Here is a 13,472-nt window from a genome sequence, read left to right on the forward strand (position 1 = left end):
TAAAAGAATAAATGAGAAAAAGATTGCAGAGGCCCGGCGCTGCCATGCGAACCCCTGAACACTGATGCTACTTCTGTTTTTCCGAGCCTGTTTGTTTTCACTGCCATGTTCATGCTGAGAACTCAAAACAGGCTTTCGCTATGAGAGAGAGAGAGAGAGAGATGGCGAGACATGCAGAGCCGATGTAAAGCACGACGCATGTTTCAGGTTCTGTGCTGTTTCTCTTAGTCATGCTGAGTGGAGAGCAGGTTCAGGCTGCTGGATTATGAAGAACAGATGACACCCTAGAACACACTCGGGCTATCCGCTATCCTCTCTCACTCACTCGCACCGAGACGAATGAGGAATGTGGAGCTCCTCAGGTGTATGTCCACGTGTGTACCAATGTCTATAGTTTTTAGGCGAAAAGGTTCCTCGGCGGTTCTTCGGATGGGTAACGGTTCTGGATCTCTAAAACAGTTCTATTTATTTATTTATTTATTTAGGAAAATAGAAACTCCGTTATATGGTTGAACAAAGGATTCCACTACAAGGATCCCAACCCCCCCCCCCCCCCCCCAAGAGCTTTACCAATTTACAAATTGGTCTCAAATTGACCTCGGTTGACATACAGCAGTTGTCATCTAAATATTATTCGTATCTAGGAAGTTTTGTAGCTAGCTATTTACGTGGCTAAAAAACCCAGAGGACATCAATGTATTGTTTTGTTGTCTAGCTAGTTCTTCAGCTAACAAAGCTTGAGATAACAAGTAGCGCATCCTGAAAAGTCTCGGCTTGGTTTAGTTAGTTATCCAGCTAACTGTTGATGTATTCAACAAGCAATGGCAGAGGACATTTACATATTCTTTATTTCCAGTATTTTATCCCCAACCTGGTCACGTGCCAAACCCCACCCACCGGCCAGCTATAACACATTCTGAGGAAAGCGCTGTCTGCCCTCTTCCACATACATAAGCTCAGAGACACCCGCAATCTCTTCAGCACTTTGGTCAGCTTTGCTGTGTTAAACGTGCTTTATAAATAAAATTTACCTACTCACTTATTTACAATTTACTAGCGTCACTGCGATTGACGGGCGAGAGAGAGTACTCCCCTCCAAACCAGGGAGCATCATTTCGGTATTATTCTTTTGTCAGTGCTCAAATTCCCCAAGTTCCTGAAAAACTCCTAGATTCCTGAAAACGGTTCTTAGAGTGGAAAGTGGCCTGGGTTCCTGAATTTTCTTTCCTGCATCAGAAACTCACCTAAAGTTCCCGAACGAGTTGTTAGGTTCATGAACAAGTTCCCGCGATGAAAATGTGAAAATCCCTGTAAAGATTCCTCACTTCCTTAAAAGGTTCCTGAAAAGGTTCTTGCAGTGGAAGCATGACTAAGGATTTTGGGCGTTTTTTTTTTGTTGTTGTTGTTGGGGGCGGGGTTCCAGCTAGGCTCCTGAAAGGTTCTTGAAGTGAAAAGGTATAAAGAGTGTACGCTGTGTAGCCGGGGCTACGGTCCTGAAGGGAGTTAAAAATAGCAGAGTTGCACTGAAGGGAGCAGTAACGGGAGAAGAGAGAGGGAGTCGTAGAGGGGAGGTATGGAGAGGGGGCATGAAGAATGGAGAAGAGGGGGATGGAGTGTAAGGGTGTTGACTGCAGGCTTGTACAGAGTGATGAGGGCTCAAGTATGGGAAGTTGCCCTAATGGGTCTCAGGTGTACCCTAGCTTTAGGCTTTAGAGCCATTTAAGCCGCTCTCCGCAGGAAACAGCAGCGTACCACCCTAGCACTTAACACCATGACACCTCCGTGCGTGACAGAGTGTGTGTGTGTGTGTGGGTGTGTACACGTGTTCGCACAGGGCTTGGGAAAACGTGTCCGCAGTGCTTACACAGAGGTCAGGATCCTTCAGTCGGCTTTAGCGAATATGAGACGGAGGAGATGAGGGAAATCAGATCGGACGAGGTGTTTGTGTGTCGTGTGTTTTGGAGAGGTGCGGAGCGACTGCGCGAGGGAGCCCCTGTTTGGCTCAGGCTGAATAACACGCTCTGAACACTGGCACGCAGGCGCTGGCATCCTCTAGCCGCTCACAAAAGAAGCCTGTCCGAGCTGGCCCGGCACGTCTCCACAGTCTCGCGTGTTCACGTCCGATTGCTTCTCCGACATGCTCTCGATGCTATTTTACACTCGATCTGGAATTGACTCCAGCTGAAACCGTTAACCGATCCGCGGTGCTCCCGAGCAGACACAAAGAAGCTGGCAGTAGCATTTCTAAATAGAGCAGCCCCAGAAAAGGTTCCCCGGGCTCGAGTCTATTATTTTCTCTCGATTAAATCGAGGAATCCGGTCCGGGTCTCACAAGATAGAAGATTTGCCTTCCCTTCTTATGTTTTCCTTTCACTATTTATCTTTGGGCAGGGAATTCTGGGAATGTCTCGCCTCTGTCCGCCTTGGCACGGCGTCGACCGCATAAACGAGTGCAGCAGCCCGGCGAATGTGTGTCTAACACGGAAGGAGTCAGAGTTCAACCCCGGGCCTCGCCCTCACACACATGACGCGAACGCAAAGATAACACAGAGCCCAGAAGCTCTCAATTACTTACACAGAAACACATGGCGTTTCTGATTCCCTGCAGGAGCCACACAGGATCAGCCAGTTAGCTGGAAAACGACTGATTACACGAACAAGTCAGACCTCCTGATACGGCTGCTTAGGGGTTGTTGGGTTTTTTTTTTTCTTTCCAGTTTTATTTGTGTAGTGTGTTTTATAATAGACATTTTTACAGAAAGCTGGTTTTGATAGCACACACTAAGTCTCCTCAAGGACAGAGCAAACAGGGTGTAGTGTTAGATTCCCTGCTTCTTCATGAGCAAGGAGAGTGTGTGAATGATGGGATGAGAATGATGGGATCAATCAGACGGGATGGACGGAACGGTACAGAGAGAATAGATGGATAGGATGGATGGATGGATAACTTGATGGATGGATGAACTGTTAGGGTGGATGATAGCATGGATGGATTGATAGGATGGTCGGGATTTAATAAGACGGACGGATATAACGGGATGGATGGATGGATATGATTCGGTGGATGGGATGGATGGATGGATTGGTGGAATGTATGGATGGATCAGTGGGATAGATCGATTAGATGGAGGGATGGATTGATAGGATAGATGGGATGGAAGGATGGACTTGACTCAGATAATAAAAGCACCTAAATTTCACACACTAAACATATTTCTGTTTCAGAAACACACCTACTGACATTTTTCTTTGGTTCCTTATGAAGTCCCCGCAGTGCAAGTGTGCAGAAAAGTACCCGGGTTCCTAAAAACTAAAACAAACAAACAAACAAACAAAACATTCTCATGGCATCCCTACTCTCGAAGGTCTTAAATTCCTGAAAAAAAGTTCTTGTGTTCTTAGGAAAATGTTTCTTGGGCTTCCTCCATGCCCGTGAAAAAGCTGGGAGAAAATCCTGAAAAGTTCTTGAAAAGGTTCCTTCAGTGTAAATGCACCTAAGGTCGTTGAGCTTTGTTGGGGGGGGGGGGGGGGGTTGTTCGGGTCATGAAAAGGTCAAGAAGAATGAAAAGAAAGAGTTTGGATTCCACCACAATCTGCCGCTGGGCCTGCATAGAGAATGACATTTAAAAGTCCTGTGGTGCCAGTGTTGCTTTTTTCAGTAATTTGTGTTTATTTAGATGCACGAGCACGGCTCTCCTCGCCGCGCATGCAAATAAGGACGACAGACAAGTATATTATACCGTGCCATGTCGTGTAGCCGCAGTGTGGCATTGGCACCCACTCGTCTCCTTTAACATTCACATCATCTGACAGTATAATGACTAACCGTTCCTGCACAGTAAAAAGCGAAAGCTTTTAATGTGTTATTTTACGTAGCCAGACTGTTCCGGAAAGCGGTCTCTTTTGGAGTTTAGCGGGCCGGGTGTGGAGAGGAGCGATCAAACGCGAACGGCTTACAACCGGGCCAAACCGGAAGGATCCGATTTGACTCGTGCTCTTGGAGAGACGAGGACATTGTTGTTGTTTTTTTTTTGTTTTGTTTTGTTTTGTTTTTTTTTTAAATCCCGGACGTTACTGCAGCCGCCGGACGGAAATAGAGTACGTCACGACGCGTAGTCGATATATTCTCAACATCATGCACGTACACACATCACGACTTTCGCATAGCTACCGCTAGCCACCGCTTTCCCCTCTTCTATTTTATAGCTTCTGAGGCGAGGCTATTTTTTTACGGCTATAAATTATTACACACGAGTACCAAAAAAGGTCAGAGGTTTGAGAAATATTTATACACGTTCACCGAGCGTGTAATATCCTTGTTTAGAATGTACTGTATTTAGACACTTAAAGAAGACATTTTTACACTCACGCACACACACACACACACACACACACACACAGCCAGCAAGAAGCTGCAGTGTATTTCAGTAATAATTCCGGATTATCAGACAAACTTTTGCTCAAACGTTGCTCATTTTCCTATAAGGGCACATCCCGAAGAGTGTTCTTTCCGTCCTCGGTCCCGAAGAGGTCTGAAAACCCGAGGTTACAGCTTTACCTCGGACTGGAGACTCCTTCCGTAAATCTCCTTACAGAAAAATTCACTCCGTCGATAACGATGCACGTTTTTTTAAAAATCCGTTCACGTGCAGTACGTAACGTATCGGAACGAGCGTGTCGATTATAAACACGTGATTTCCAGCTGCACGACTACGTGATAGAAAGCGAATCAAATACTCCCGACCAATCACAGTCCAGGGTTCAACAGTGCCGCGGTGTGAATCTTCACACGGAAGCTGTAGTGTAGTGCTGCGTGTCTGACGCGCGCCGTGAGGAGCCGGTGGTTGTGGTTTTGACGTGTCGGTTTGTGTCGCAGCTCCTGCTCGGCATGATGGGATCTACGGACGAGGTGCTGCAGGAGGCGGCGGCCAGCTGCGTAGCTAACATCCGCCGCCTGGCGCTGGCCAATGAGAAGGCCAGGTACGGGTAATGAACACGGACCCCTGCGTCTGTTCCCGCGGAGACGCTGCAGTGCGACGGGAGAACGTATCGATCCAACCGAGATGTGAAAATATACCTCTTTAAATGTCTCCTTGTTGAAGTGAATAAATAAAAATGAACACTCTTCTGCAGAGTGACGAAATCAAGGGTTCAGTTCCTCCTTTAATCTGAAGTATCACACACACACACACACACACACACACACACACACACACACACACACAACAGGAATTTGATGGATATGCCTCAGAACAAGGAACACTTCTGCTCATGTTCTCGTGGACATCTGGATGTGGTTTGAGTCTCATATTTATATACATATCCCAGCTGATTGATCACAGTGTGTGTACATGGAAATATTGTGTATTTTTGTGTGTGTGTGTGTGTGTGTGTGTGTGTGTGTGTGTGTGTGTGTGTGTACCTGTTCCTTTAGGTTTGTCTACTAATGTTCATTCCTCATACATATAGGTTTTATCTCTCTCTGTCCGTCTCTCTCTCTCTCTCTCTCTCTCTCTCTCTCTCTCTCTCTCTCGGTTTCTCTCTGTTTTGCTGTGTCTGTCTTTGTCTCTCTCTCTCCCTCTCTCTGTTTGTTTCTGTCTTTCACCACCTCTCGCTCTCGCTCTGTTTCTCTCGGTTTTGCTGTGTCTGTCTTTGTCTCTCTTTCTCTTTGTTTCTCTGTCTTTCACCACCTCTCTCTCCCTCTCTCTCTCTCTCTCTCTCTCTCTCTCTCTCTCTCTATCTCTCTCTCTTCCTAGTTCAAGTTCACAGTGTGCATTATCGGCATGAGTGTTTTAACAATGTTGCCATATAAAATGATATGAAAGTTAGATAGACAAACAATAACAACAAATGGAGGAATAGAAAAGCCATAATTAATGAAATAAACATTACACATCAATACGCATTAATTACATGAACAGATGTGTCCACTGTACCTGTCAATTTATTTATTTTCCCACCTTTCTCTGTCTGTTTCTGTACATCTGTCTGTCTCTCTCTCTCTCTCTCTCTCTCTCTCTCTCTCTCTCTCTCTGTCTGTTTCTGTACATCTGTCTGTCTCTCTCTCTCTCTCTGTCTCTCTCTCTCTCTGTCTCTCTCTCTGTCTCTCTCTCTCTCTGTCTGTTTCTGTACATCTGTCTGTCTCCGAATCTCAATCTCTCTCTCTCTCTCTCTCTCTCTCTCTCTCTCTCTCTCTCTCTCTGCCTGTTTCTGTACATCTGTCTGTCTCTCTCTCTCTCTCTCTCTCTCTCTGCCTGTTTCTGTACATCTGTCTGTCTCTCTCTCTCTCTCTCTCTCTCTCTGTCTCTCTCTCTCTCTGCCTGTTTCTGTACATCTGTCTCTCTCCGAATCTCTCTCTCTCTCTCGCGCTCTCTCTCTCTCTGTCTGTTTCTGTATGTCTCTCTGTGAATCTCTCGCGCTTGCTCTCTCTTTCTATCTGTCTGACTCTCTCCATCTGTCTCTCTCTCTGTCTGTCTGTCTCTCTCCATCTCTCTCTGAATCTCTCACGCTTGCTCTCTCTCGATCTTTCTGTCTGTCTCTCTCTCTCTCTCTCTCTCCCTCTCTGTGTGTGTGTGTGTCATGCTCCACCCACAATCCCTGCTCACATGCCTTGTTCACACAGCGTTATATATATATATAATGTGTATATGTGTATATATATAATGAGAGAGAGATAGGCTGTTGCGCATGCTGGGTGTGTTATGGAGATGTTCTCGTCCATTTTTAAACGCTGCACATGAACTGGTTCACTGTCGTTGCGCATGAGCGCGAGTTCCTTTACAGAAACACAGCAGCACAACCCCAGTGTTACAGCATTAAACAGCGTCACTATATAAAACCAGCGATCTCCTGAACGTCCCCGCAGTATAAACCCAGGTAGAGCATCTCGGCATTAGCTGTGCTCCGTCCTCCACAGCAAATACGCTGCGAGTTTACATCGCGTGTCCTCAGTGTCCCCGCTTTCCCAGAACATAGTGCAGTAAACTTAACGAGTGTACGAGAACTACAAACCTCAACTGGAGACTGATGAGTGGACGGAGATAGATCTACTAAAAATAATGACACAAAATGTAGCCATCATTAAGTACACGTACCACACAGGTCAACTTTATAAATGAGCAGTTCCTTAATTCTTTAATGTATTGGCACCCCTCTAGTCTGTCCATAAATAGAAAGGGATCTCCATAACACTACCGCTGAGCGCACATAATTTGGTTGTGTCTCATTCTCAGAAATGTAACACTTTTAATGCATTGCACTTTATTAGACACTGTGTAGCCAACTTACTGACTTTGGCACTAGATTTGATGACTTTTTAAACTCCACTGCAACTTTATTTCACTTCTAGCAGCAAATATGTCGGCTTTTTGAGCAGACGTTAGTGACTGATACGACTCTACAGCTCACGTGACAGCTGCTGGTTGTAAGAGTTGAGAGAGCAGGATCACTCGACTCACCAACAACCAATCACTGATCTACAATGTTCTCAACAACCAGTCACTGACCGACATCTTTCCCGACAACCAATCACTGATCACCATCATTCTCAACAACCAATCCCTGACCTACATCGTTCCCAACAAGTCACTGACCTACATCGTTCCCGACAACCAGTCACTGACCTACATCGTTCCCGACAACCAGTCACTGACCTACATCTTTCCCGACAACCAGTCACTGACCTACATCGTTCCCGATAACCAGTCACTGACCTACATCGTTCCCGATAACCAATCACTGAGTGCCATCGTTCCCAATTACCAATCACTGATCACCGTCATTCCCAACAACCAATCACTGATCTACAATGTTCTCAAAACCAGTCACTGATCTACATCGTTCCCGACAACCAATCACTGATCACCATCATTCTCAACAACCAATCCCTGACCTACATCGTTCCCAACAACAAGTCACTGACCTACATCGTTCCCGACAACCAGTCACTGACCTACATCTTTCCCGACAACCAGTCACTGACCTACATCGTTCCCGACAACCAGTCACTGACCTACATCTTTCCCGACAACCAGTCACTGACCTACATCGTTCCCGACAACCAGTCACTGACCTACATCTTTCCCGACAACCAGTCACTGACCTACATCTTTCCCGACAACCAGTCACTGACCTACATCGTTCCCGATAACCAGTCACTGAGTGCCATCGTTCCCAATTACCAGTCACTGATCTACGTTGTTCCCAACAACCAATGATCTACAATGTTTCCAGCAACCAATCAATGAACACTGTTGTTCCCAACAATGAATCACTGATCCGCATTGTTCCCAACAACCAATCTTCAATCTACGTTGTCCTGAACAGTCAATAAACGATTTACATTGTTCCCAACAACCAATCATTGAGCGCCATTGTTCCCAACTCCCAGTCACTGTTTTATGTTGTTTCCAGCAACCAATCAATGAACACTGTTGGTCCCAACAACGAATCACTGAGCCACATTGTTCCCAACAACCAATCACAGATCACCATTGTTCCCAACGACCAATCGCTGATCACAGTTTTTCCCAATAATCCTGCTGTAGCTGATCCATTCACACTAGCACCACACACACATACACACACACAAACACTAAACCATGTCAGTGTCAGCTGCATTGAGAAGAAACCACCACCCAAACCATTAAATGACAGACCAGCATCTAAATTTTCCTAACTGTAGCTTTTAGTTTTACAGGCTGCAATCAGCAACCCTACTGCAGCAAGTCTTCATACCAAACATCAAGATTTCTGTTAGCAGAACCTAGGAGACGTTACGTTTCTATTCGTCCAAACTTTTTACAGCTTTTACACAGTGGTGCCTTTGGCGTAGTGGTGCTGCTGAATGAGGCCAAACTGATAAGGATAATTGTGTATTATTAGCAGAAAACCGAAAGCTAACATTATGTTCGCAAATTACATGTCCATAATTAGAGAATAATAGGGGGCCTAAAACAGAACCTTGTGGGATGCCGTGTTGCCATTTTTTTTATTTTTTTTGGCTTTAAAGACTCTCCATTGATGATAACAGACTGTTGTTTTCAAGTCTGTAGAAAGAAAAATACAACACAGTCTGAATGTAGCAACAGTTACAGTAGTGCTTTCATTTCCTGGACTGAGAATATCCTGTTTAAGCAGTACAGATCCGAAAGTAAATCATTACAAATCATTTCCAGTGGATTCTGACTGTACAATAAATCAGACTCTTTCATAACAGTCAGTACAGATGTTATATTCCTCCCTCGTCTCACCTCGTCTACTGCTCTCTCTCTCTCTCTCTCTCTCTCTCTCTCTCTCTCTCTCTCTCTCTCTCTCTCTCTCATTCTCATTGTTTCTGTCTCTCTTCGCTTCCCTGTGTTTTGAGGTTAGTGACTGGAAGGACATGCCTAACTACCATCATCAAACAAATGTAGCATGTTTGACTGAAGGACAGGAATTTATGAGATGCTGAATGGAGTGTGTGGGCATGTTTTAGTCATCGAGACTGTGAACGTTACCACGACGGTTTGTCTGCTCGCCGTCTGCCAGCTCTCATTTCTCCACAGCACCTAAACACGCATCATACGCACAACCATTCTTAATCCAAACAAGCCAAGACGACTTGTTTCCAAAACGTCCGATTTTCATTTCGTCTCACCAGAGTATATTGTTCTGAAAGAGTCCTGATTCGTCTAGATGCCCCGAGACGTGCGTCTCCGTGCTTCGGTTTCAGCCGAGGAGTTTAGTGTGAGGTGTGACCTGCTGCTTTCAGGTCATCCTGCAACTCTTCTCTCTTACCGTCCTTATCACTAGTCTGAGAACCTGCTGGAAAATCTCACGCGGCCGACGTGAACTTTCCACTTACGCATACTATCGAATCAGTTCTACAGACAAACGATGTCATTTGCTGTGTCTAAACCCCCCCCCCCCCTCCCCCCGCCCCCCTCCCCATCCTCACCAAGAAGAATGTCTGAAAATGTTTTCCAATATGATTTTGACAGGATTGGGCATTGTGTGTGTTTTTGTATGTGTGTGCGTGTGTGCGTGCGCGCTAGCACATGATTAGTCCTGAAAATAAAAACATGTTTTTTTTAATGTGGTAAGATCCCACAGCTCCTTGATAGGGTTGAAATATTTCATAAAAAAGCTAACGGCTCGTAAAAATCCGGTCCAAATATCAGAAGTGGCTTTTCCTCGCCAGAGTCAGAGAGGGCGGTGTGTTAATATAACTCCATAAAGAGCACACTGCATCATAGTCATTATATATATATATATATATATTAGTGTGTGTGTGTGTATATATATGCACACACACACACACAGAGTTGGCGTTTGTTTTTTCTTATCTCTCCACTGTCCTAATCACACATGCACACACACACTCGTCACCTACACACACTCACGCGTACACAGCTCTCCATCTCTCCTTCGTTCTCTCCCTCGTGTTCTCTCTCTTTCTTTTGCATCAATGGTTTTATAAGCTCTAATTAATTCTGACTTCCCGCATCCATAAAGTGCAACTGACAAGCCCGCTTACGTACGTACGGAATAAAACGCTCCGTGTTAACGGAAAAGAATCCGCGACAGGGCGGTGCGATGAAGGCGGAGTCACAGTTCACACCCCGATGATGTTGTTTTTTTTTTCCTACAACAGGACGTCCAGACGTGTTTTATTCCGCTTGTACTGTACAACAGCGACTCACCCGCGATTAGAGTGTTTACTTATTTAAAAAACAACACGTCGCAAATTAATAACCGTTTATAGGCTACCTTTTACCCAACCGGCCTCTCTCTCTCTTTCTCTCTCTCTCTCTCTTTCTCTCTCCACAAGAGAATGTAAACTCTTCTTGAAAACTTACCCGTTACAAACGACTGACACTGGAGACTCCTTCCGTAAATGTCGAACCGACGTCTCCTCCCACGGACCTCCAGCAGATCGAGATCAGATTGTATGCTTTCTTTGTCAAACGGACACGTTATTTACTCCGGTTGTCGTTAGATAACGTCTAGCGTCTGTGCTACAAATCTCCGCGAATGAGCTGTTGCTATAGAAACGGTACCGTAACGTATTAACCAACACCTGGGATTTGCCGCTCTTATAGAAAATGAATCGACACCTTCCGGCCAATCAGAATGGAGAATACTGTCCTTTATAACGGTGTCGGAGATGTTAATGGAGCCTGCGCTGGTTCTGATGAGGCCATACTGTGTACTTTATAAAGTTTATTCCAGGAGGAAAACACACACACACACACACACACACACACACACACACACACACCGTTATTTATACCAGAGTAACTCCCTGCTATTACTCGTAGACTTTTCTCAATAAAGCTGCCCGTAGCGATGTGTTAAGTGATCTCGTACTGTTAAGCGCACGGGGATCGCTTTAGCCACACGGACGCCAAGACGAGTAAAATATCTCTCTTTTGCACGTCCTTTCTTTTCGGCTCAGGCATGCGGATCCGGATAGGATGATCCTTACTGTCTAGACGACTTATATGACGGGCCAACACGGGAGAACGTTATGTCGGATTCGGGTTTGGCACGGATTAACGTTCAATACCTTACACTCTCTGTACCTTTGTGAAGAAAAGACACGCCGCCGTTTACAGATCACACAGGAACGGTTTTCCGTCTAGCTCCTGCTCTGTGGCTCCGGACCAATAATCATATTATTGTTGAGCTTCCATCAGGATGTGTTCATCAGCACCAACAGGAGGGGTTTTCGGATGGGATTCGGGAGGAGAGTCCAAAAAAGGAAAAAAAAAAAACCCCAACGAGATGACTGACTGCTGAGGATTATCTTGACTTTTCCCTTTTATTTTTACAGGTTGCACGGTACATTAGAGATTGGACGGCGAGAGAGAAGTCTCGCTGTAATTAAAGCTTTCACCGAGGACTGCTAATCTGCAACTCTACAGGATATAATTGATCATAAAAAAAAATAATACAGGGCTTACTGTGTTACTACCGTGCAGAAGATTGGGGTTTTTTTTTTTTTTTTTTTTTGGGTCCTGTAACTGTAACTCGACCCTTAACATATAAACCTGCCTTGTTAACTAGAGAGGTCACGAACTCACTAGCCATGAAAGCAAATCTGCCCACTTCAAGAGAAATCTGCAAAGATAACAGCGCGTGGATTAGTCCGAGCCAAAAGAGAAACAAAGCGTGACTTCAGACTGCGCCGGTGTGTTTCGGGGGAAAAAGAAAAAGAACGCGACGAGGATGGAGGATGGAGGATGGAGGAGGGGCGGGGTAAAAACCTGCTAAATCTCTAAATGTCCAACAGGGTATTTCTGTTTTTCCCCGTGACAAGGCCAATGATTCTAACAAATCTGCCTGTGGCTCTTTTAAAATAAGTGGCCTTAAAAGTGCAACCATCACTTTCTCCCAGCATCACCATTAAAGGCGTGCGGCTGGTGTGAAAATGTCACTTTAAACGAGGGAGATATTAAAAGCTCCGGAGGGGGGAAAAAGAAGAAGAAGAAAGAGAAGGTGGCAATCAAGGAGTCTGAGATTTTTTAATGAGAAGAGGTGTAGACATGGTAGTAATTACAGGAAATGAGCACCCTTTGACCCCACTTGCAGTGTGTGTGCATACATGTGAGCGAGTGTGTGTGTGTGTGTGTGTGTGTGTGAGAGAGAGAGAGAAGGAGAGACTGTATTACTGCCAGGACAGGAAAAACAGTCCTAAATTTAGCACATTTATAGCACTTGTTGAATACGCTGTCGGAAAAATGGGTGAAATCGTGTAAAAAAAAAAACAACAAAAAAAACCCAAAGCCTTCCTCTACACCACAGAGCTGTTGAATTCTCCATTCTGATTGGTCGGAAAGTGTTGATTCGTTTTCTATAACATCCTAGCTGTAACGATCTAACATATCGTTTGGGCTACAAGTCAAAAACGCCGGATTGTATTACGACGCTTCCTCACACGTTTCCGTAGTAAGTGCATGAACAGATTAAAAGTAGTCTATATTGGTCTCGAAGTTTTCTGCAAGGAGATGTTTAACCGGAAGTGGGTAGAGTAGGCCAAGCTTTCACAGCGGACGCACTAATGCGAATAAGGACTTGAGTAAGAGGAATAAAATACTCAACGAGACGACGACTCGATTATTGAACGCATTCAGACGAAGGGAAAATCCTGAATCTCTACATGGACTACACGGAGACCTGTACGTCACACCTCTCCTTGAAACTCTGTTCTGTTTACATGATATAAAACCTGGGTTCAAGATGAAGCAGCGTATGCCAGTCCTGTGACGAATACAATAACACACAACCTGTCATTTTCAACACAAAATCTCTCTCTCTCTCTCACACACACACACAACACAGTGTGTAAGTGTAGTGAAATAAACGTAGCACGTTACTACCGACCTCCGGCTTTAATTCAGTCTGATTCGTGTAGCGCGTTTAACGACGGACGTCGTCTCAGAGCAGCTTTACAGAATCATATAAACACAGGATGGAGGTTTTAAGCGTGT

At 45.1% G+C, this 13,472-nt stretch overlaps 1 protein-coding gene across 5 annotated transcripts in view; it reads left to right on the forward strand.

Moving 5' to 3' along the window:
- odad2 (outer dynein arm docking complex subunit 2) overlaps window positions 1–5,143 on the forward strand; it is an 80,882-nt gene extending 75,739 nt beyond the window's left edge. For all 5 annotated transcript variants that reach the window (XM_047159441.2, XM_017482649.3, XM_047159442.2 and 2 more), the window contains one exon: window positions 4,877–5,143. In XM_047159441.2, coding sequence (XP_047015397.1) covers window positions 4,877–4,990 — 114 coding nt within the window. In that variant the 3' untranslated portion in view covers window positions 4,991–5,143. The remainder of the gene's footprint in view (window positions 1–4,876) is intronic.
- Window positions 5,144–13,472: the final 8,329 nt, after the last annotated feature.

Source organism: Ictalurus punctatus, chromosome 13 (genome assembly GCF_001660625.3).
Source record: "Ictalurus punctatus breed USDA103 chromosome 13, Coco_2.0, whole genome shotgun sequence".
Classification (NCBI taxonomy): Eukaryota; Metazoa; Chordata; class Actinopteri; order Siluriformes; family Ictaluridae; genus Ictalurus; species Ictalurus punctatus.